Raw genomic sequence first — 22,949 nt, 5'->3', positions numbered from 1 at the left:
GCTTCATACCTTTCACCTTGATTCTTTCTCCTTTTCTGTCTCTCTCTCTCTGTGCGTTTATAGCGTATGCATGCTAGCGTGGTTGCTTTGCAGTTGTCTAGTAGTTTTAACTGAATTAGAGTTTTAAGGTTAATAAACTTACACCTTCCTTGTTTAAATCTAAGAAAACCTGGATGGTTGATTTCTTTGCCATTACAATTGGAGAGCAGTGAACAAGGCACAGTGGCACAGTGGCTAGCACTGCAGCCTCACAGCTCCAGTGACCCGGGTTCAGTTCTGGGTACTGCCTGTGTGGAGTTTGCAAGTTCCCACTGCATGGGTTTCCGCTGGGTGCTCTGGTTTCCTCCCACAGCCAAAGACTTGCGAATTGGTGGGGATTTGGTAGGGAATATGCGGTTAATGTAGGGTTAGTATAAATGGGTGGTTGTTGGTCAGCACAGACTCGTTGGGCTGAAGGGCTTGTTTCAGTGCTGTATCTCCAAATAAATAAAATAAGGAGTCAACGAGCATAAGCTAACAACACTGTGTTTTAAAAATTAAACCCTGTTATGGTCAAACCAGGAAAAAGCTGAGAGGGAACTCCTAGACCCCTTTCTCACCTGGTCATAACAAAGAACAGTACAGCACAGGAACAGGCCATTCGGCCCTCCAAGCCTGCGCCGATCTTGATGCCTGCCTAAACTAAAACCTTCTGCACTTCCGGGGACCGTATCCCTCTATTCCCATCCTATTCATGTATTTGTCAAGATGCCTCTTAAACGTCGCTATCGTACCTGCTTCCACCACCTCCCCCGGCAGCAAGTTCCAGGCACTCACCACCCTCTGTGTAAAGAACTTGCCTCGCACATCCCCTCTAAACTTTACTCCTCGCACCTTAAACCTATGTCCCCTAGTAACTGACTCATCCACCCTGGGAAAAAGCTTCTGACTATCCACTCTGTCCATGCCGCTTATAACTTTGTAAACCTCTATCATGTTGTCCCTCCACCTCCGTCGTTCCAGTGAAAACAATCCGAGTTTATCCAACCTCTCCTCATAGCTAATACCCTCCAGACCAGGCAACATCCTGGTAAACCACTTCTGTACCCTCTCCAAAGCCTCCACATCCTTCTGGTAGTGTGGCAACCAGAATTGCACGCAATATTCTAAGTGTGGCCGAACTAAAGTTCTGTACAGCTGCAGCATGACTTGCCAATTTTTATACTCTATGCCCCGACCGATGAAGGCAAGCATGCCGTATGCCTTCTTGACTACCTTATCCACCTGCGTTGCCACTTTCAGTGACCTGTGGACCTGTATGCCCAGATCTCTCTGCCTGTCAATACTCCTAAGGGTTCTGCCATTTACTGTATACTTCCCACCTGTATTTCAACTTCCAAAATGCATTATCTTACATTTGTCCGGATTAAACTCCATCTGCCATTTCTCTGCCCAAGTCTCCAACCGATCTATATCCTGTTGTATCCTCTGACAATCCTCATCACTATCTGTAACTCCACCAACCTTTGTGTCGTCTGCAAACTTACTAATCAGATCAGCTACATTTTCCTTCAAATCATTCATATTTACTACAAACAGCAAAGGTCCCAGCACTGATCCCTGCGGAACACCACTAGTCACATCCCTCCATTCAGAAAAGCACCCTTCCACTGCTACCCTCTGTCTTCTATGACCGAGCCAGTTCTGTTTCCATCTTGCCAGCTCACCTCTGATCCCGTGTGACTTCACCTTTTGTACCAGTCTACCATGAGGGACCTTGTCAAAGGCTTTACTGAAGTCCATATTGATAACATCTACTGCCCTTCCTTCATCAATCATTTTTGTCACTTCCTCAAAAAACTTAATCAAATTAGTGAGACACGACCTCCCCTTCACAAAACCGTGCTGCCTCTTGCTAATAAGTTTGTTTGTTTCCAAATGGGAGCAAATCCAGTCCTGAAGAATCCTCTCTAATAATTTCCCTACCACTGACGTAAGGCTCACCAGCCTATAATTTCCTGGATTATCCTTGCTACCCTTCTTAAACAAAGGAACAACATTGGCTATTCTCCAGTCCTCTGGGACCTCACCTGTAGCCAATGAGGATGCAAAGATTTCTGTCAAGGCCCTAACAATTTCTTCCCTTGCCTCCCTCAGTATTCTAGGGTAGATCCCATCAGGCCCTGGGGTCTTATCTACCTTAATGCTTTGCAAGACACCCAACACCTCCTCCTTTTTGATAATGAGATGACTGAGACTGCACTCCCTTCCCTAGGCTCATCATCCACCAAGTCCTTCTCTTTGGTGAATACTGATGCAAAGTACTCATTTAGTACCTTGCCCATCTCCTCTGGCTCCACACATAGATTCCCTTCTCTGTCCTTGAGTGGGCCAACCCTTTCTCTAGTTACCCTCTTGCTGTTTACATACATATAAAAAGCCTTGGGATTTTCCTTAATCCTGTTTGCCAATGACTTCTCATAACCCCTTTTAGCCCTCCTGACTCTGCTTAAATTCCTTCCTACTGTCTTTATATTCCTCAAGGGATTCGTCTGTTCCTAGCCTTCCAGCCCTTATGAATGCTTCCTTTTTCTTTTTGACTGGCCTCACAATATCTCGCATTATCCAAGGTTCCCGAAACTTGCCAAACTTATCCTTCTTCCTCACCGGAACATGCTAGTATTGGATTCTAATCAACTGACATTTGAAAGATTCCCACATGTCCAATATTGATTTACCCTCAAACAGCCGCCTCCAATCTAAATTCTTCAGTTCCTGCCTAATATTGTTATAATTAGCCTTCCCCCAATTTAGCACCTTCACCCGAGGACTACTCTTATCCCTATCCACAAGTACCTTAAAACTTATGGAATTATGGTCACTGTTCCCGAAATGCTCCCCTACTGAAACTTCGACCACCTGGCCGGGCTCATTCCCCAATACCAGGTCCAATACGGCCCCATCCCTAGTTGGACTATCTACATATTGTTTCAAGAAGCCCTCCTGGATGCTCCTTACAAATTCTGCCCCATCCAAGCCCCTAGCACTAAGTGAGTCCCAGTCACTACAGGGGAAGTTAAAATCACCCACCACTACAACCCTGTTACCTTTACATCTTTCCAAAATCTGTCTACATATCTGCTCCTCTACCTCCCGCTGGCTGTTGGGAGGCCTGTAGAAAACCCCCAACATCGTGCCTGCACCCTTCCTATTCCTGAGCTCCACCCATATTGCCTCGCTGCACGACCCCTCTGAGGTGTCCTCCCACAGTACAGCTGTGATATTCTCCTTTACAAGTAATGCAACTCCCCCACCCCTTTTCCTCCCCCTCTATCCCGCCTGAAGCTTCTAAATCCTGGAACATTTAGCTGCCAATCTTGTCCTTCCCTCAACCAAGTCTCTGTAATAGGAACAACATCATAGTTCCAAGTACTAATCCAAGCTCTAAGTTCATCTGCCTTACCTGTTATACTTGTCGCATTGAAACAAATGCACTTCAGACCACCAGTCCCGCTGTGCTCCGCAACATCTCCCTGCCTGCTCTTCCTCTTAGTCTTACTGGCCTTATTTATTAGTTCCCCCTCATTTATTTCACTTGCTGTCCTACTGCTCTGGTTCCCACCCCCCTGCCACACTAGTTTAAACCATCCCGAGTGACGCTAGCAAACCTCGCAGCCAGGATATTTGTGCCCCTCCAGTTTAGATGCAACCCGTCCTTCTTGTACAGGCCCCATCTGTCCCTGAAGAGATCCCAATGGTCCAGATATCTGAAACCCTCCCTTCTACACCAGCTGTTCAGCCACGTGTTTAGCTGCATTATCTTCCTATTTCTAGCTCCACTGGCACGTGGCACAGGGAGTAATCCAGAGATTACAACCCTAGAGGTCCTGTCTTTTAACTTTCTACCTAACTCCCTAAACTCCCCCTGCAGGACCTCTGTCATCTGTTTGTTTATTTGACCTGAAAGACACTCAGGGGCAAATGCATCATTTTTAACAGAACATGATTGCAGACAGTTGGGAGGTAAACAGTGGTAACCACTCACACCCCCTTCCACGTATCCATAACACTATGGAAAAGGACAAGGAGCAATTCAGAGTAAAAAATAAATAATTAATTGGGGGAGGGCCACCTTCAATAGAGTTAGAATCGATCTGGCCTAGGTAAATTGGAATCAAAGATTGGCAGGCAAAACTGTATGCACACTTTAAAAAGGAGATAGTTTGGGTGCAGTGAAGATACATTCCCACAAGGGGGAAAAGTAAGGCAAACAAATTCAGACCTCCCTGGAAGACAAAATAGATGGAGAGTACATAGGAGCCTGCTCTGCCATTGATCTAGATCATTGCTGATCTTCTACGACAACGTAATTTTCCAGCACTATCCCCATACCCCTTGATATCTTATATCTAGAAATCCATCAATCTCTGTCTTGAACATACTCTATAACTGGGCCTCCATAGAAATTTGGGGTAGAGAATTCCAAAGATTCACCACCCTCTGAGTGAAGAAATTCCTCCTTATCTCTGTCCTAAATAGCCTACTCTTATTCTGAGACTGTGTCCCTTGGTTCTAGACACCCCCCACACCCCCCGCTAGCCAAGGGAAAGATGAAGCTGAAAAAGGGTGCTCACCGATGCTCAGTTTGGGTTCTGCCAGGACCACTCAGCTCCTGACCTCATTACAGCGTTGGTTCAAATATGGACAAAAGAGCTGAACTCCAGAGGTGAGGTGAGAGTGACTGCCTTGGATATCAAGGCAGCATTTGACTGAGTAGGGCATCAAGGACCCCTCTCAAAACTAAGGTCAGTGTGATCGGGGGAAAGCTTTCTGCTGGTTGGAGTCATACCTAGCACAATGGAAGATGGTTGTGGTTGTTGGAGATCAATCATCTCAGTCCCAGGACATCATTGCAGGAGTTCCTCAGGGTAGTGTCCGAGGCCCAACCATCTTCAGTTTCTTCATCAATGACCTTCCCTCCATCATAAGGTCTGAAGCAGGGATGTTCGTTGATGATCGCGACTCCTCAGATACTGAAGCAGCATGTGTCCAGATGCAGCAAGAAATGGACAAGATCCAGGCTTGGACTCATACATGGCAAGCAACATTCACACCACACAATTGTCAGGTAATGACCATCTCAAACAAGAGAGAATCTTTCCATTTCCCTTTATGTTCTATGGCATTACGATCGCTGAATCCCCCACTATCAACATCTTGGGCATTATCATTGACCAGAACCTGAATTGGACCAGCCACATAACTTCTTTGGCTACAAGAGCAGGTCAGAGGCTGGGAATTCTGCAGCGAGTAACTCACCTCCTGACTCCCCAATGCCTGTCCACAATCTACAAGGCACAAATCAGGATGGAATACTCTCCACTTGCTTGGATGGGTGCAGCTCCAACAACACTCAAGAAGCTCGACACCATCCAGGAAAAAGCAGCTCGCTTGTTTGGTACCCCATCCACCACCCTGAGCTTTCATTTCCTCCACCAATGGTGCACAGTGGCAACAGTGTGTACCATCTACAAGATGCACTGCAGCAACTCACCAAGGCTCCTTCGACAGCACCTTCCAAACCCACAACCTCTACCACCTAGAAGGACAAGGGCAGCAGATGCATGGGAACACCACTACCTGCAAGTTCCCCTCCAAGCCACACACCATCCTGACTTGGAACTATATCGCCGTTCCTTCACTGTCACTAGGTTAAAATCCTGGAACTCCTTTCTTAACATCGCTTTGGGTGTACCTACACAATGTGAGCTGCAGCAGTTCAAGAAGGGAGCTCACCATCACCATCTCAAGGGCAATTAGGGATGGGCAATAAATGCTGTCCTAGCCAGTGATGCCCACATCCCATGAAAGCATTAAAAAGGTAGCAGCATCCACACGAAATTGACTGACTGCTATTGAGCACTTGAAACGCCATAGCATACAAGGCTATGGGCCAAGTGCTGGAAAATGGGATTAGAATAGATAGGAGCTTGATGGCCAGCACAGATACGATGGGCCGAAGGTCCTGTTTCTGTGCTGTATAACTCTATGACTCTATGAGTAGTGATTCAAAGTTGTTTTCAGACTGGAGGAAGGTGTATAGTGGTATTAGAATCCCTGCTTTGCTTGATATATATTAATGACTTAAGCTTGTGTGTACAGGGCACAATTTCAAAATTTGCAAATGACACAGCACTTGGTAGTATTGTGAACTGTGAGGAGGATAGTGATAAAAGTCATGAGGGCATAGACAGGCTGGTGGAATGGGCAGACAAGTGGCAGGTGAAATCTATTGCACAGATTTTGGTAGGAGGAACGAGGAAAGACAATACAGAAGAGAGACTGTGGCACAATGGTAATGTCACTGGACTTGTAATCCAAAGGCCCAGGCTAATGCCCTGGGGAGATGGGTTCAAATCCTTTCACAGCAGCTGATGGAATCTATTGACAATTCATTTTAAAAAAAACTGGAATTGAAAGCTAGTCTCAGTGGTGGCACTATGAAGCTATCCTGGTTGTCGTAAAAACTCATCGGTTCACTAATGTCCTTTAGGGAAGGAAATCTCCCATCCTTACCTGGTCTGGCCTACATGTGACTCCAGACTACAGCAATGTGGTTGACTCTTAACTGCCCTCTGAAATGGCCCAGCAAGCAATTAGGGACAGGTTCCAAATGCTGGCATTGCCAGTGATGCCCACATCCCATGAAAGAATAAAAACAGGGTACAATTTTAAAGGGGGTGCTGAGGCAGTGGGAACTGTGGGTAGAGTTGCACAAATCAGGATGGCAGGGCAGGTTGAGGAAGCAGTTCATAACGCATATGGGATCCTGGGCTTTATAAATAGAGTCATAGAGTACAAAAGCAAGGAAGTTATGGTGAATCTTTGTAAAACACTGGTTTGGTGTCAACTGGAGTATTGTGTCCAGTTCTGGGAACCCCACTTTCGGAAGGATCTGAAGACATTAGAGAGGGTGCAGAAAATATTCACGATAATGGTTCCAGGAATAAGGGACTTCAGCTACGGGGACAATTTAGAGAAGCTTCTGTTCTTCTTGGAGGAGATTTGATAGAGAGGTTCAAAATTATGTGGGTTCTGGACAGAGTAGATAGGGATAAACTGTTCCCGTTGGTGGAAGGGTCAAGAACCACAGAACACCTTTTTAAGGTGATTGGCAAAAGAAGCAACTGCCACATGAAGAAAAACATTTTCCACAGCAAGTTGTTAGGATCTGGAATGCAGTGCGTGAAAGTGTGATGGAGGCAGATTCAAACAAGACAATTGGATAATTATCCGAAAGCAAAAAATTTGGAGGGCAACTGGGAAAGGCAGCTGGGCGGGGCAGGAGTGAGTTGCTGTGGAGCCAGCAGGAACATGATGGGCCAAATGACCTCTATTTTGTGCTGTAACTATTCTATGATTGTATAAATGCAAATTGTCGCTGTTGTTCCTCGTAACTTGAAGATCTGGAAGCATTGTAATGCTTCTTCAACACAACAGGTCTTTTTCAAGTATTTGCACAACTGCACCATTCCGAGGCGTTGCCTTCTCACATAATCTGTCAATCACGCCGTAGTCCCGCCTTTGATTGATGGGCAATTCCTCACGCTGATAGGTTACGATGGTCATCAATCAAATGGGAGCTGCAAAATGCCATTTGCGCCTTCACGTTGACTGACGGCGCGCGGCTATTGGTCAGCGGCATCTGTCAATCACGCGTCCCCGTCCAATGTCCCTTGTCGATTTGTTGAAGCGCAGCCCCCCTGTCGCTCTATGATTGGTTAAGTGGAAAGAGGTGGCGCTCTGATTGGCTGGAGGTGTTGTCAGTCATCCGGGCTGCACCGTGAGGCGAGCGGTTGTGTGCAGCGTCGAGTGATGGAGGAGCGAAAGGTGTCGGTGACGGACTTGTACAACTCGAGCGTCTATCTGTTCGGTAAGCGGGTGGCTGGGACAGGCCCAGGCGTTGGGAGAGGCCTTGTACTCGGTGGGAGGCGGGACAAGGCTGGGGCTTGGGTGATGGTCGGGACCCCCTTCCACCCTGGGCTCATTCCAAACCTTTCCTTGGTTATTAAATTATTAAACCCACAACAGCCGAGGGCACCACAGACCCCCCCCCCCCACCCCAACACTGTTTACAGACCCCCCCCCCCCCACCCCAACACTGTTTACAGACCCCCCCCCCCCACCCCAACACTGTTTACAGACCGCCCCCCCCCCACCCCAACACTGTTTACAGACCCCCCCCCCCGCACTGCAACACTGTTTACAGACCCCCCCCCCACCCCAACACTGTTTACTGACTCTCCCCCCGCTGCAACACTGTTTACAGACCCCCCCCGCTGCAACACTGTTTACTGACCCCCCCCCCGCTGCAACACTGTTTACTGACCCCCCCCCCCCCACTGCAACACTGTTTACTAACCCCCCCCCCACACTGCAACACTGTTTACTAACCCCCCCCCCACACTGCAACACTGTTTACTAACACCCCCCCCACAGCAACACTGTTTACAGACCCCCCCCACCCCAACACTGTTTATTGACCCCCCCCCCACCCCAACACTGTTTATTGACCCCCCCCCCACCCCAACACTGTTTATTGACCCCCCCCCACTGCAACACTGTTTACTGACCCCCCCCACCGCAACACTGTTTACTGAACCCCCACCCCAACACTGTTTACTGACCCCCCCCCCACCGCAACACTGTTTACTGACCCCCCCCCCCACTGCAACACTGTTTACTGACCCCCCCCCACTGCAACACTGTTTACTGACCCCCCCCCCACTGCAACACTGTTTACAGACCCCCCCCCCACTGCAACACTGTTTACAGACCCCCCCCCACTGCAACACTGTTTACTGACCCCCTCCACCGCAACACTGTTTACAGACCCCCCCCCACCCCAACACTGTTTATTGACCCCCCCCCACTGCAACACTGTTTACTGACCCCCCCCACTGCAACACTGTTTACTGACCCCCCCCACCGCAACACTGTTTACTGAACCCCCACCCCAACACTGTTTACTGACCCCCCCCCCACCGCATCACTGTTTACTGACCCCCCCCCACCGCAACACTGTTTACTGACCCCCCCCCCCACTGCAACACTGTTTACTGACCCCCCCCCACTGCAACACTGTTTACTGACCCCCCCCACTGCAACACTGTTTACTGACCCCCCCCCACTGCAACACTGTTTACTGACCCCCCCCCACTGCAACACTGTTTACTGACCCCCCCCCCCCACTGCAACACTGTTTACTGACCCCCCCCCCCACTGCAACACTGTTTACTGACCCCCCCCCACTGCAACACTGTTTACTGACCCCCCCCCACTGCAACACTGTTTACTGACCCCCCCCCACTGCAACACTGTTTACTGACCCCCCCCCACTGCAACACTGTTTACTGACCCCCCCCCACTGCAACACTGTTTACTGACCCCCCCCCCACTGCAACACTGTTTACTGACCCCCCCCCCCCCACTGCAACACTGTTTACTGACCCCCCCCCACTGCAACACTGTTTACTGACCCCCCCCCACTGCAACACTGTTTACTGACCCCCCCACTGCAACACTGTTTACTGACCCCCCCCACTGCAACACTGTTTACTGACCCCCCCCCACTGCAACACTGTTTACTGACCCCCCCCCCACTGCAACACTGTTTACTGACCCCCCCCCCCACTGCAACACTGTTTACTGACCCCCCCCCACTGCAACACTGTTTACTGACCCCCCCCCCCCACTGCAACACTGTTTACTGACCCCCCCCCACTGCAACACTGTTTACTGACCCCCCCCCACTGCAACACTGTTTACTGACCCCCCCCACTGCAACACTGTTTACTGACCCCCCCCACTGCAACACTGTTTACTGACCCCCCCCACTGCAACACTGTTTACTGACCCCCCCCACTGCAACACTGTTTACTGACCCCCCCCACTGCAACACTGTTTACTGACCCCCCCCCCACTGCAACACTGTTTACTGACCCCCCCCACTGCAACACTGTTTACTGACCCCCCCCACTGCAACACTGTTTACTGACCCCCCCCACTGCAACACTGTTTACTGACCCCCCCCACTGCAACACTGTTTACTGACCCCCCCCCCACCCCAACACTGTTTACAGACCCCCCCCCACTGCAACACTGTTTACGGACCCCCCCCCACCGCAACACTGTTTACGGACCCCCTCCCGCCGCAACACTGTTTACTTACCCCCCCCCGCCGCAACACTGTTTACGGACCCCCCCCCCACCGCAACACTGTTTACGGACCCCCCCCCACCGCAACACTGTTTACGGACCCCCCCCCCACCGCAACACTGTTTACGGACCCCCCCCCCACCGCAACACTGTTTACGGACCCCCCCCCCACCGCAACACTGTTTACGGACCCCCCCCCACCGCAACACTGTTTACGGACCCCCCCCACCGCAACACTGTTTACGGACCCCCCCCACCGCAACACTGTTTACGGACCCCCCCCACCGCAACACTGTTTACGGACCCCCCCCACCGCAACACTGTTTACGGACCCCCCCCACCGCAACACTGTTTACGGACCCCCCCCACCGCAACACTGTTTACGGACCCCCCCCACCCCAACACTGTTTACGGACCCCACCCCACCCCAACACTGTTTACTGATCCCCCCCCCACCCCAACACTGTTTACTGACCCCCCCCCACGCCAACACTGTTTACTGACCCCCCCCCCCACGCCAACACTGTTTACAGACCCCCCCCACCCCCCTACAGTAACAGTATTTACTGACCCCCCCCCCCACCCCAACACTGTTTAATGACCCCCCCCACCCCAACACTGTTTACAGACCCCCCCCCCACCCCCCTACAGTAACAGTATTTACTGACCCCCCCCACTGTAACACTCTTTACTGACCCACCCCCTCACTGTAACACTCTTTACTGACCCCCCCCCCACTGTGACACTGTTTACTAACCCAGCGCATCTACTGACCCCCCCCCACTGTAACACTGTTTACTAACCCAGCGCATCTACTGCCCCCCCCCCCCCACTGTAACACTGTTTACTAACCCAGTGCATCTACTGACCCACCCCCCCACTGTGACACTGTTCACTAACCCAGCGCATCTACTGACCCAACCCCCCACTGTGACACTGTTTACTAATCCAGTGCATCTACTAACCCCCCCCCCCCCCGCACTGTGACACTGTTTACTAACCCAGCACATCTGCTGACCCCCCCCCCACTGTAACACTGTTTACGAACCCATCGCAACTACTGACCCCCCCACTGTAACACTGTTTACTAACCCAGCACATCTACTGACCCCGCCTCCCCACTGTAATACTGTTTACTAACCCAGTGCATCTGCTGACCCCCCCCCCCCCCTCCCACTATCTCACCTTTGGCCTCCTTATCTCGAGCGACAATGGATACGAACCTGGAGGTGGTCAGTGGTTTGTGAAGCAGCGCCTGGAGTGGCTTTCAAGGCCAATTCTAGAGTGACAGACCCTTCCACAGGTGCTGCAGAGAAATTTGTTTGTCGGGGCTGTTGCACAGTTGGCTCTCCCCTTGCGCCTCTGTCTTTTTTCCTGCCAACTACTAAGTCTCTTTGACTTGCCACACTTTAGCCCCGTCTCTATGGCTGCCCGCCAGCTCTGGCGAACGCTGGCAACTGACTCCCACGACTTGTGATCAATGTCACAGGATTTCATGTCGCGTTTGCAGACGTCTTTAAAGCAGAGGCATGGACGGCCGGTGGGTCTGATACCAGTGGCGAGCTCGCTGTACAATGTGTCTTTGGGGGATCCTGCCATCTTCCATGCGGCTCACATGGCCAAGCCATCTCAAGCGCCGCTGGCTCAGTAGGGTGTATATGCTGGGGATGTTGGCCGCCTCGAGGACTTCTGTGTTGGAGATACGCTCCTGCCACCTGATGCCAAGAATTCTCCGGAGGCAGCGAAGATGGAATGAATTGAGACATCGCTCTTGGCTGACGTACGTTGTCCAGGCCTCGCTGCCATAGAGCAAGGTACTGAGGACACAGGCCTGATACACTCGGACTTTTGTGTTCCGTGTCAGTGTGCCATTTCCCCACACTCTCTTGGCCAGTCTGGACATAGCAGTGGAAGCCTTTCCCATGCGCTTGTTGATTTCTGCATCGAGAGACAGGTTACTGGTGATAGTTGAGCCTAGGTAGGTGAACTCTTGAACCACTTCCAGAGCGTGGTCGCCAATATTGATGGATGGAGCATTTCTGACGTCCTGCCCCATGATCTTCGTTTTCTTGAGGCTGATGGTTAGGCCAAATTCATTGCAGGCAGCCGCAAACCTGTCGATGAGACTCTGCAGGCACTCTTCAGTGTGAGATGTTAAAGCAGCATCGTCAGCAAAGAGGAGTTCCCTGATGAGGACTTTCCGTACTTTGGACTTGGCTCTTAGACGGGCAAGGTTGAACAACCTGCCCCCTGATCTTGTGTGGAGGAAAATTCCTTCTTCAGAGGACTTGAATGCATGTGAAAGCAGCAGGGAGAAGAAAATCCCAAAACGTGTGGGTGCGAGAACACAGCCCTGTTTCACGCCACTCAGGATAGGAAAGGGGTCTGATGAGGAGCCACCATGTTGAATTGTGCCTTTCATATTGTCATGGGATGAGGTGATGATACTTAGTAGCTTTGGTGGACATCCAATCTTTTCTCGTAGTCTGAGGAGACCACGTCTGCTGACGAGGTCAAAGGCTTTGGTGAGATCAATGAAAGCAATGTAGAGGGGAATATGTTGTTCACGGCATTTCTCCTGTATCACCCCCCTCCCACTGTAACACTGTTTACTAACCTAGTGCATCCACTGACCGCCCCCCCCCTCCCCTCACTGTGACACTGTTTACTAACCCAGCGCATCTACTGACCCTCCCCACTGTAACACTGGTTATTAATCCCATAACAGAGCACCCACATTCCATCCTGCCCCCCTGCAGCTGATAATGCTGGCCATTAATGCTGAAACATTCTCTAATTTGCATACCTTTCTGGAATAAAAACTGAAAATTGCTTGAAACATTCAGCAGGTCAGGCAGCCTCTGTGGGAGAGCATGACAGAAACAAGAGTGAAACGTCATTGACCTGTTGCATTTCTAAATTTCTCCTAATGAAAGGTCACTGACCTGAAATATTAGCTGTGTTTCTTTCTGTCTCCACAGAGGCTGCCTGGACTCTGTTGAATGTTTCCAGCATTTTCTGTTAGTATTTTGAGATTTCGAGCATCTGTGATACTTTTGTAGGAACGTAGAGAAATCTGCGACATGGAAGGAGGCCATTTTGTCCATCCTGTCTGTGCCAGCTGAAAAAGAGCTATCTGGCCTAATCCTGCTTTCCAGTTCTTATCCTGTAGGTTATGGTACCTCAAGTGAATATCCAGGTGTTTTTTTAAATGTGAAGGTTTCTGCCTCTGCCGCCCACCTTTTCAGGCTGTGAGTTCCAGATCCCGCTACCCTCTGGGTGCAAGAATTTCTCCTCCAATCCTTTTGCCAATTATTTTAAATCTATGCTTCTGCTTATTGACCTCAATGCTAAGAGAATTAGGTCCTTTCTAGCTGTTATATCTCTGCACGGAGTGGAGTGGGGTTCCCCAGGAGTTGGTATTGGGATCCCTGCTTTTCTTGATCTAAATGACTTGGACTTGGTTGTGCAGATCACAATTTCAGAATTTGCAGATGACTTTTCTTGGGAGTATTGTGAACTGTGAGGAGGATAGTAATAGATTTGAAGAGGACATAGACAGACTGATGGAATGGGTGGACAAGTGGCAGATGAAATTTAATGCACAGAAGTGTGAAGTGGTACATTTTGCTAGGAAGAATGAGGAAAGGCAATATACAATAAAGGGTACAATTCTAAAGTGCCTGCAAGAGCAGAGGGACCCTGGGGCTATCGATCTTTTCATTCTTTGATGAGATGGGGGTGTCGCTGGCAAGGCCTGCATTTATTGCCCATCCCTAATTGCCCTTGACAACTGAGTGGCTTACTAGGCCATTTCAGAGGGCAGTTAAGAGTCAATCACATTGCTGCAGGCCAGACCAGGTAAGGATGGCAGATTTCCTTCCCTAAAGGACATTAGTGAACCAGATGGGTTTTTATGACAATCGAAGATAGTTCATGGCGCTATTAGTGAGACTAGCTTTCGACTCCAAATTTTTTTTATTAATTATGTTACAACCAGGTGAGGAGGGATGGAAGGGCTTGCCTCTTTTTGCTGTCCTTGGTTGACCACTTTTGAATGGGTATGCTTGTCAATTCAGTATGTGTTTGACTATTTACCCTAGGTAATCATAAAAAGGGCCAGTCAGACAGGTTTTCTTGAGTTTAACAAAGAAAAATGTTAGCTTTTTTTATACTGAAGCTGATCTAAGTAAAAAAATAAAAATAAAATATGCTCCAACTTTCTCTCTCTCATATACACACACAAATAGGTTACAGAGTGGGGAAGGATAGATTGGTCGAATTAGAGTCCAGAGAAATAAAAGGGGTACACAGTCTGTGGACGTTGGTGACTCAGCTGGCTTCAGGCTGAATTTTATGGTCCTGAGGCTGCCGGTTTGAAGATGTGGACCCCTGATTTGGTAGTTCTTCGGCTTCTGGTTTGAAGATATGGACAGCTGATTCGGTGGTTCTCCAGGAGACAGCAGTGTGGCTTGTTTCCTTCAAGGGGTTCTTTGTCCTTTCCGGAACCTTCTCAAACTCACTAGCTCCACCCTCAGGCTTAAGTAATTAAGCAGAGTGGATATCGATCGGTTAACAGACTTTGGTGGTTTCCTGGGTAGTGGTTATCATAGCTGCTTTACATGCAGAAGATCCTGGGCTCTCACCTCAGTGAAACCAGCTAAGTTACAATGCAGCAGTTAATTTAGAAGGTTGTCTTTAGCTTGCTTTGGTAGTTGTGGCAGAAACCCTCCCATTTTTCAAAAGAAGTCTGGATATGCACCTCAAGTGCCGTAACCTCCAGGGCTATGGACCAAATGCTGGAAGGTGTGATTAGAATGGGTGGACTGTTGTTCGGTTGCCACAGACACAATAGGCCAAGTGGCCTCTTTCTGTGATTCTATAACACAATCAAACACTGACCAATTAAACCACTGAACACTACAGTCTGCAGCAGGGAATATGCCTCGGTGGTCACGGTCAGCAGACAGAGTTCGAAGCTTGCAAGGTTTGAATGGTTCGTCTGCACCAGTTTAATATTCAGGTTTCCAGCTGTTGGATTAAGAAAATTATCATTCGACATCGCATGTTTTCTTGATAATTATTAATTAATCGAATTTAAATTCCACCAGCTACCATGGTGGGGTTGAACCCATGTCCCCAGGGCATTAGCCTGGGCCTCTGGATTCCTAGTTCAGTGACATTACTACTATGCTCTCCCATCTCCCCAAATCATTGAGGGTGGCAGAACAGGTTGAGAAAGCAGTTATTTAGGCATAAGGGATCCTGGGCTTTATAAATCGAGGCATAGAGAACAAAAGCAAGGAAGTTATGGTGAACCTTTATTAAAACACTGGTTTCGCCTCAACTGGAGTATTGTGTCCAATTCTGGGCAGCACGCTTTAGGAAAGATGTTAAGGCATTGGCGAGAGTGCAGAAAATATTCATGAGAATGGTCCGAGCGATGAGAGACTTCAGTTATGTGGATAGATTGGCTTGGGCTATTCTCCAAGAAGAGGTTGAGCAGGAGCTTTGATCGAGGTGTTCAAAATCATGAGGGGTCTGGACAGAGTAGGCAAGAGAGAAACTGTTCCTACTGGTGGAAGGTTCAAGCACCAGAGGGCAGTGATTTAAGATGATTGGTGAAAGAAGCAATGGCGCCATGAGGAAAATCTTTTTCACACAGTGAGTGGTTGTGATCTGGAATGCACTGCCTGAGTCTGATGAAGGCAGATTCAATCGTGGCTTTAAAAAGGGAATTGGTAATTATCTGAAGAGTAAAATTTGCAGAGCTGTAGGGAAAAGGTAGGGGAGTGGGACCAGCTGAGTAGCTCTAACTGGGGGCTGACATTTAACCATTTTGTTCAATGCTGTAAACATGCTATGATTCTAATCTACAATTCTAATTTTGTAAAACATAATTTCTGTTACCATTCAAGAATATTCTCCCTAGTTAAGTTGTAGGAAAAAAATATGAATGAGATGGGGTTCCTTTCCTTAGGAAGGACATGATCGAGGTGAGTTTGATAGAGTAGGCATAGAGGAAGATACTTCAACTTGGAATCATAGAAAGTTTAAGGCACAGAAAGAGGCCACTTGGCCTATCGTGCCTGTGCCGGCGAAAAATGATCCACCTATTTTCATGCCACCTTCCAACATTTGGTCCGTAGCCCTGCAGATTATGGCACTTGAGGTGCATATCCAGACTCCTTTTGAATGAGTTGAGGGTCTCTGCCTTAACTACCCTTTCAGGCAGTGATTTCCAGACCCCCACCACCCTCTGGGTGAAAAAAGCTTTCCTCATCTCCCCTCCGATTTTTCTACCGATCACTTTAAATCTATGCCCCCTCGTCACTGATCTCTCTGCTAAAGTGAATAGACCCTTCACCTCCACTCTATCCAGGCCCCTCAAAATGTTGTACATTTCAATCAGATCTCTCCTCAGCCTTCTCTGTTCCAAGGAGAACAACTCCAGCCTATCCAATCTTTCCTCATAGCTGTGTTTTTCCAGTCCTGGCAACATCCTCGTAAATATCCTCTGTCCCCTCTCTCGTGCAATTACATCCTTTCTGTAATGAGGTGACCAGAACTGCACACAGTACACAGTTGCAGCATAGCCTCCCTGCTCTTATATTCTATACCTCAACTCAAAGGAAAGGCTAAAATAAAAGCAAAATACTGCGGATGCTGGAAATCTGAAATATAAAACAAGAAATGCTGGAACTGCTCAGCAGGTCTGGCAGTTCCGAAGAAGGGTCACTGACCTGAAACGTTAACTCTGCTTCTCTTTCCACAGATGCTGCCAGACCTGCTGAGTGGTTCCAGCATTTCTTGTTTTATATTTCATAAAGGAAAGGATTCCATATGCCTTCTTAACCACCCTATCAACCTGTCCTACCTTCAGGGATCGGTGAACATTCACTCCCACAGTCCCTCACTTTCTTTACACTTCTCAGTATTTTCCCATATATTGTGTATTCCTTTGCCTTGTTTGACCTCCCCAAATGCATCACCTCACACTTCTCCAGGTTGAATTCCATTTGCCATTTTTCTGCCCATCTGACCAGACCATCAATATTTTCCTGCAGCTTACAGCTATCCTCCTCGCTATCTACCACACGACCTATCTTTCTGCAGACTTCTTGATCATGCCCTCTACATTTATATCCAAATCATTAATATATACCACAAAAAGCAGGACACCCAGTACTGAGCCCTGCGGGACACCACTTGAAACAGCCCTCAGTCGCTAAAACACCCGTCAACAATTACCCTTTGTTTCTTGCCACAGAGCCAATTTTGTATCCAACTTGCTGCATTTCCTTGGATCCCATGGGATTTTATTCTTGTAACCAGTCTGCCATGTGGGACCTTGTCAAAAGCCTTACTAAAACCCATGTAGACCACATCAACTGCACTACCCTCATCTATAGTCCTTGTTCAAAAAATTCGATCAAGTTGGTCAAACAAGATCTTCCCTTAACAAATCCATGCTGACCTTGATTAATCTGTGTCTTTCTAAGTGAGTTTACCTTGTCTCTCAGAATAGATTCCAATAATTTGCCCACGACTGAGGTGAGTCTGACTGGCCTGTAATTATTCGGTCTATCCTTCACTCCCTTGGGCAAGACCGCAACTTAGGGTCATAAATATAAGATGGTCACTATTAAATCCAATAGTGAATTCAGGAGAAGCTTCTTTATGTAAAGCGTGGTGATAATGTGAAAATCTCTACTACAAGGAGTAGTTGCAGCGATTAGCATAGATGCATTTAAGTGGATGTTGGATAAGTACATGAGGGAGAAAGAAATAGAAGGGAAAGCTGAATGGCTTAGATCAGAGCTGATCAGAGTGAGGCAGTGGATTTTTAAAGGGTAGGTCATGCCTGACAAATATGATTGAATTTTGTTAGAGGTGACTAAAGTAGTGGACAGAGGAATGTCTGGTTGTTATTTATATGGACTTCCAGAAAGCATTTAATAAAGTCCTTCAGAAGAGATTGTAAGCTAAAGTTGAAGCTCATGGAATTCAATGCAAATTATTGACCTAGTGAAGAAGTCGGTTGAGGGAAGGAGATCGATCCTAGTGGGAATAGGCAGGTACTCTAATTGGCTCTAATAATGACGAGTAGTGTCCTGCAAGGATCTGTGATGGAGCCTCAACTATTCACTGTATTCATTAATGGCTTCGATGATGGAATAGAAAGTCACATATCCAAATTTGCCTGGTACAAGGATTGGTGGTGTAGTAAGCCATGTAAATGGAAGTGCAAAATTACAAGCTATTGATAGATTAAGTAAATGGGAAAAACTGACAAATGGATTTCAATGTAGGCAAATGAGAGGCACTTTGGACCTAAAAAGTATGAGCAGGATGTTTCTAAATGAGGCAAAGCTAGTGGAGGCCCAAAGAGACTTGGAATGGAGGGTGACGATGTGGGTGGGTCCAGGTACACACGTCATTACAATATCATGAACAGTTACAGAAAATAATCAAAAAGGCTGACAGAATGCTGGCCTTTATATCCAGAGTAATAGAATACAACGGAGTAGAACTCCAAACGTAAGAAATAGCAGGAGTCAACCATGTACCCCTCCCCACCCAAGCCTGTTCCGCCATTCATGGCTGATTTGTCTCAGCTCCACTTTACTGTCTGCTCCCCAAATCCCTTGATTCCCTGAGAGATGAAAAATCTATCTATGCCAGCTTTGAATATACTCAACGATGGAGCATTCATTGTCCCGTGGGGTAAACAATTCCAAAGATTCACAACCTTCTGAGTGAAAGAATTTCCCCTCATCTCAGTCTTAAATGATTGACTCCTTATCCTGAGGTTGTGCCTTCATGTTCCATGTTCTTCAGACAGAGGAAATGACCTCTGTGTCTACTGTGCCAGACCCCTTCAGAATCTTGCATATGTTTCAATGAGATCACCTATCATTCTTCTCAACTCCAGCGAATATAGGCCCAAAGTCATGTTTCAGCTATACAAAGCAATAGAGCACACCTGAAGTGATGTGAGCGGTTCTGGGCGCAACACTTTAGGAAGGATATATTGGCCTGGGAGGGAGTGCAGCGTAAGTTTGCTGGAATGATGCATGAAATCCAAGGGTTGAACGGAGGAGAGATTAAACAAACTAGGGTCGTATTTTTTGGAATTCAAAAGGCTATGGGGTGATCAAAGTTTTGAAGATATTAAGGGGACCAGCTCAGGCAGATTGGGAGAAACTATTTCTGTTAGTTGGAGAGTCTAGGATGTGGGGGCATTGTCTTAAAATTAGAGCTGGACCATTTTAGGATTGAAATTAGGAAACACCTCTGCACGCAAAGGGTGGTAGAAGTTTGGAACTCTCTTCCACAAATGACAATTGATGCTTGGTCAGTTAATTTTAAAACTGAAATTGACTTTTTTTGCCAAAAGCATTCAAGGATATGGGGCAAAGATGGGCATATAGTTAGATCACAGATCAGCCATGATCTCATTGAATGGCAGAATAAGCTAGAGAGGTGAAATGACCTATTTTCTGTTTCTATTTTCCTAAAGATGGTAAGGTGGGAGGAGGTTCATGTCGAGCATTAACACTACCATGAATCTGTTGGGCCGAATAACCTGTTTATGCTGTATATTCTGTTTAACCCCAGTTGTTGTGTGAAGTGTGTTACTGATGCTAGAACTTTTTTCCCCTTTGATATCTGAGCTTGCTTCCAGAATATTCTCTACACATCACACTTGCTATTTTAAAACATTCATGTTGATTCTTGAAACCCCTTAGCTCCAGAACTCCCCTTTAAGATGGTCATTAATTCTAGAGTCTGTGCCATCCTTCATGTCACTCCTGTTGTTAAATGCCTAATATTCTGCTCTCCTTGTATTGCCATTGTCTGTCTGTGGTCTGCTGTCCTTTCTCCTGGTCTTCAATCATCTCAACAATGACTTACATTTGTATAGTGCCTTTATTGTCAGGAAATGTCTCAACGTACTTCATAGGACTGTAATACTGAACCGAAGAGGCGATATTAAGGGTGACTAAAAGTTTAGTCACTGGTGCGATTTAAGGATGGTATGAAAGGAAGAGACGTGGAGAGGTTTAAGGAGGGAATTCCAGAGCTTAGAATCCAGGTGACTGCCAGTGCTTTTTCTCATTCATTCACAGGAAGTGGACATCGCTGGTTAAACCTGAATTTATTGCTCAACCCTCATTGCCCTTGAAAAGGTGATGGTGAGTGGGAGGGATCTGGTTTTTGATCCAGCGACAATGAGAGCAACGATTTATTTCCAAGTCAGGATGGTGTGTGCCTTGGAGTCAGAGGTGGCGGTGTTCCTTTGTGCTTGCTTGCTAGGTGGTAAAGGCCATAGGCTTAGAAGGTGCTATTGATGAAGCCTTAGTGAGTTACAAATATAGGAGCAGGAGTAGGCCATTCAGCCCATCGAGCCTGCTCCGCCATTCAAAACAATCATGGCTGATCGTCCCCTTCAATGCCTTTTTCACACACTATCTCCATATCCTTTTATGTCATTGGTATTTAGAAATCTGTCAATCTCTACTTTAAACATACTCGATGACTGAGCTTCCACGGCCCTTTGGGGTAGAGAATTCCAAACATTCACCATCCTCTGAATAAATAAATTTCTCCTTATCTCTGTCCTAAGTCGCTTCCCCCTTATTTTGAAATTGTTTCCCCTGGTTCTCGACTCCCAGACCAGGAGAAACATCTTAGCAGCATCTACCCTGTCTATTCCTTTAGGTATTTTGTAGGTTTCAATGAGATCACCTCTCATTCTTTGAAACTCTAGAGAATACAAGCCCAGTTTCCCCAACTCTCTTCATAGGACAGTCCTGCCATCCCTAGAACAAGTCTGGTGAATTTTTGTTGCACTCCCTCTATGGCAATAATATCTTTCCTAAGGTAAGGGGACCAAAACTGCACACAGTATTCCAAGTGTGGTCTAACCAATGTTTTAAGCAATTGAAGCAAGAGTTCACTACTCCTGTACTCAAACCCTCTTGAGATAAAGGCTGACATACCATTAGCCGCCTTAATTGCTTGTTGCACCTGCATGCTAGCTTTCAGTGACTTATTGACAAGGACACCCAGATCCCTTTGTACATCTGCACTTTCTAATCTCTTACCGTTTAAGAAATACTCTGCACATCTATTCCTCCATGGACAGACAGTTGGGGTATGGACAAAGATTTGAAAAGGAATTCAAGAATCAACCTGCCAAGGACAAATCCCAACTCGGCCTATTCCAGCTCTTTGAAAAAGCTTGCCAATTTTTCCACCTCTTTAAGAAGCCCTGAGAAGCAAGTATAAAAAACAGACTGAAACCCCTATCGTTGCATTTCTCCTGGAAAGCCAGCCCAAACTGATCTTCAGCGTCGCCTGAAAAGAGCTGTTCTCGGAAGATCCCAGTGACAGCCGTCTGCACATATATTAGACGCCAAACTGGAAAAAAGGACTTCTGACATCTTTCCATATCTTTTTTTTTTCTTCAAGAATTAGCAAGTATTTGGCCAAAGTATTTTTTACCTGTTTTTTATTTTGTAATGGAGCTCTGAAAAGAAATTCTCTTTTTTCAGTTAACCGGTGTATGTGAGGGGCTAAGGTAAAAAGGGAACTTTCATATTTCAATCTGTGTGTTAATGCTTTGCTCCCTTACTGGTTAAGACTTGCTATATATTAAACTGATAATTTTGTTGTTTGTTAAAGAAACCTGGTCGGTATTTTATTTTGGGGTTAAAAGAAGAGTCTGTAATTGACTGCATTGGTAAATTTAATATATGTTGTGACCTGTGAAGAAGTGGAACTAGAAAAATAGTGCACTCCTCCTGCCTCAATCATAACTGTAGCTATATTCAGAATATTCCACTAAACAGGAATTCAACTGAATTGTTCTATACATCTTGTTAGAATATTTTAATTAATTTAATATCTGTTGCAGTGCATCTTTTAAATGGTACACACTGTAGCTGTGGTGCTCCATTGGTGGAGGGGGTTAATGTTTAAGGTGATGGATGGGACGCTGGCCATGTGGGTTGCTTTGTTCTGGATGGTGTTAAGCTTCTTGAGTATTCGGAGTATTCCATCACACTTTGGACTTGTGCCTTATAGACGATGGAAAGGCTTTGGGGAGGCAGGAGGTGGATGACTTGCCACAGAGTATCCAGACTCTAACCCACCATGGGAGCCATAATATGTGGCTGGTCCAATTAATGTTTCTGGTCAATGGTGGCCCCCACCCCTCCCCAGAATGTTGATGGTTGGAAATTTGCCAATGGTAATGCCATTGAACTTCAAGGGGAGGGGCTTAGATTCTTCTTGGAGATGGTAATTGCCTGACACTTGTGTGGGGCGAATGTTACTTGCCACTATTCAACCCAAGCCCGAATGTTGTCCAGGTCTTGCTGCATGTGGGTAAGGACTGCTTCAGTATTTGTGGAGTTACGAATGGAACTGAGCACTCTGCAATCATCACCGACTATCCCCACTTTTGACCTGATGATGGAGGAAATGCTATTGATGAAGCAGTTGAAGGTGGTTGGGCTGAGGATACCGCCCTGAAGAACACCTGCAGTGATGTCCTGGAACTGAGATTGGCCTCCAACATCTGCAACCATCTTCCTTTGTGTTAGGTATGACTCCAACCAGTAGAGAGTTTTCCCCGAATCCATTGACTACAATTTTTCTAGGGCTCCTTGATGGCATACTCGGTTAAATGCTACCTTAATGTCAGGGGCAGTTACTCTTTTTTCAGCTCTTTTTTTCATGTT

The 22,949-nt window shown here is 47.1% G+C and overlaps 1 protein-coding gene across 1 annotated transcript in view; it reads left to right on the top strand.

Annotated features, from left to right (window-relative positions):
* The first annotated feature begins 7,792 nt into the window (after window positions 1-7,792).
* The window catches only part of npm1b (nucleophosmin 1b), a 150,217-nt gene continuing 135,060 nt past the window's right edge, over window positions 7,793-22,949 (top strand). Inside the window, exon 1 of the mRNA XM_068028697.1 lies at window positions 7,793-7,912. Within this exon, the coding sequence (XP_067884798.1) occupies window positions 7,855-7,912 (58 nt within the window). The 5' untranslated portion in view covers window positions 7,793-7,854. The remainder of the gene's footprint in view (window positions 7,913-22,949) is intronic.

The sequence above is a fragment of the Heterodontus francisci genome, chromosome 1 (genome assembly GCF_036365525.1).
Source record: "Heterodontus francisci isolate sHetFra1 chromosome 1, sHetFra1.hap1, whole genome shotgun sequence".
Taxonomy (NCBI): Eukaryota; Metazoa; Chordata; class Chondrichthyes; order Heterodontiformes; family Heterodontidae; genus Heterodontus; species Heterodontus francisci.
This window is presented reverse-complemented; position numbering and strand designations above follow the sequence as displayed.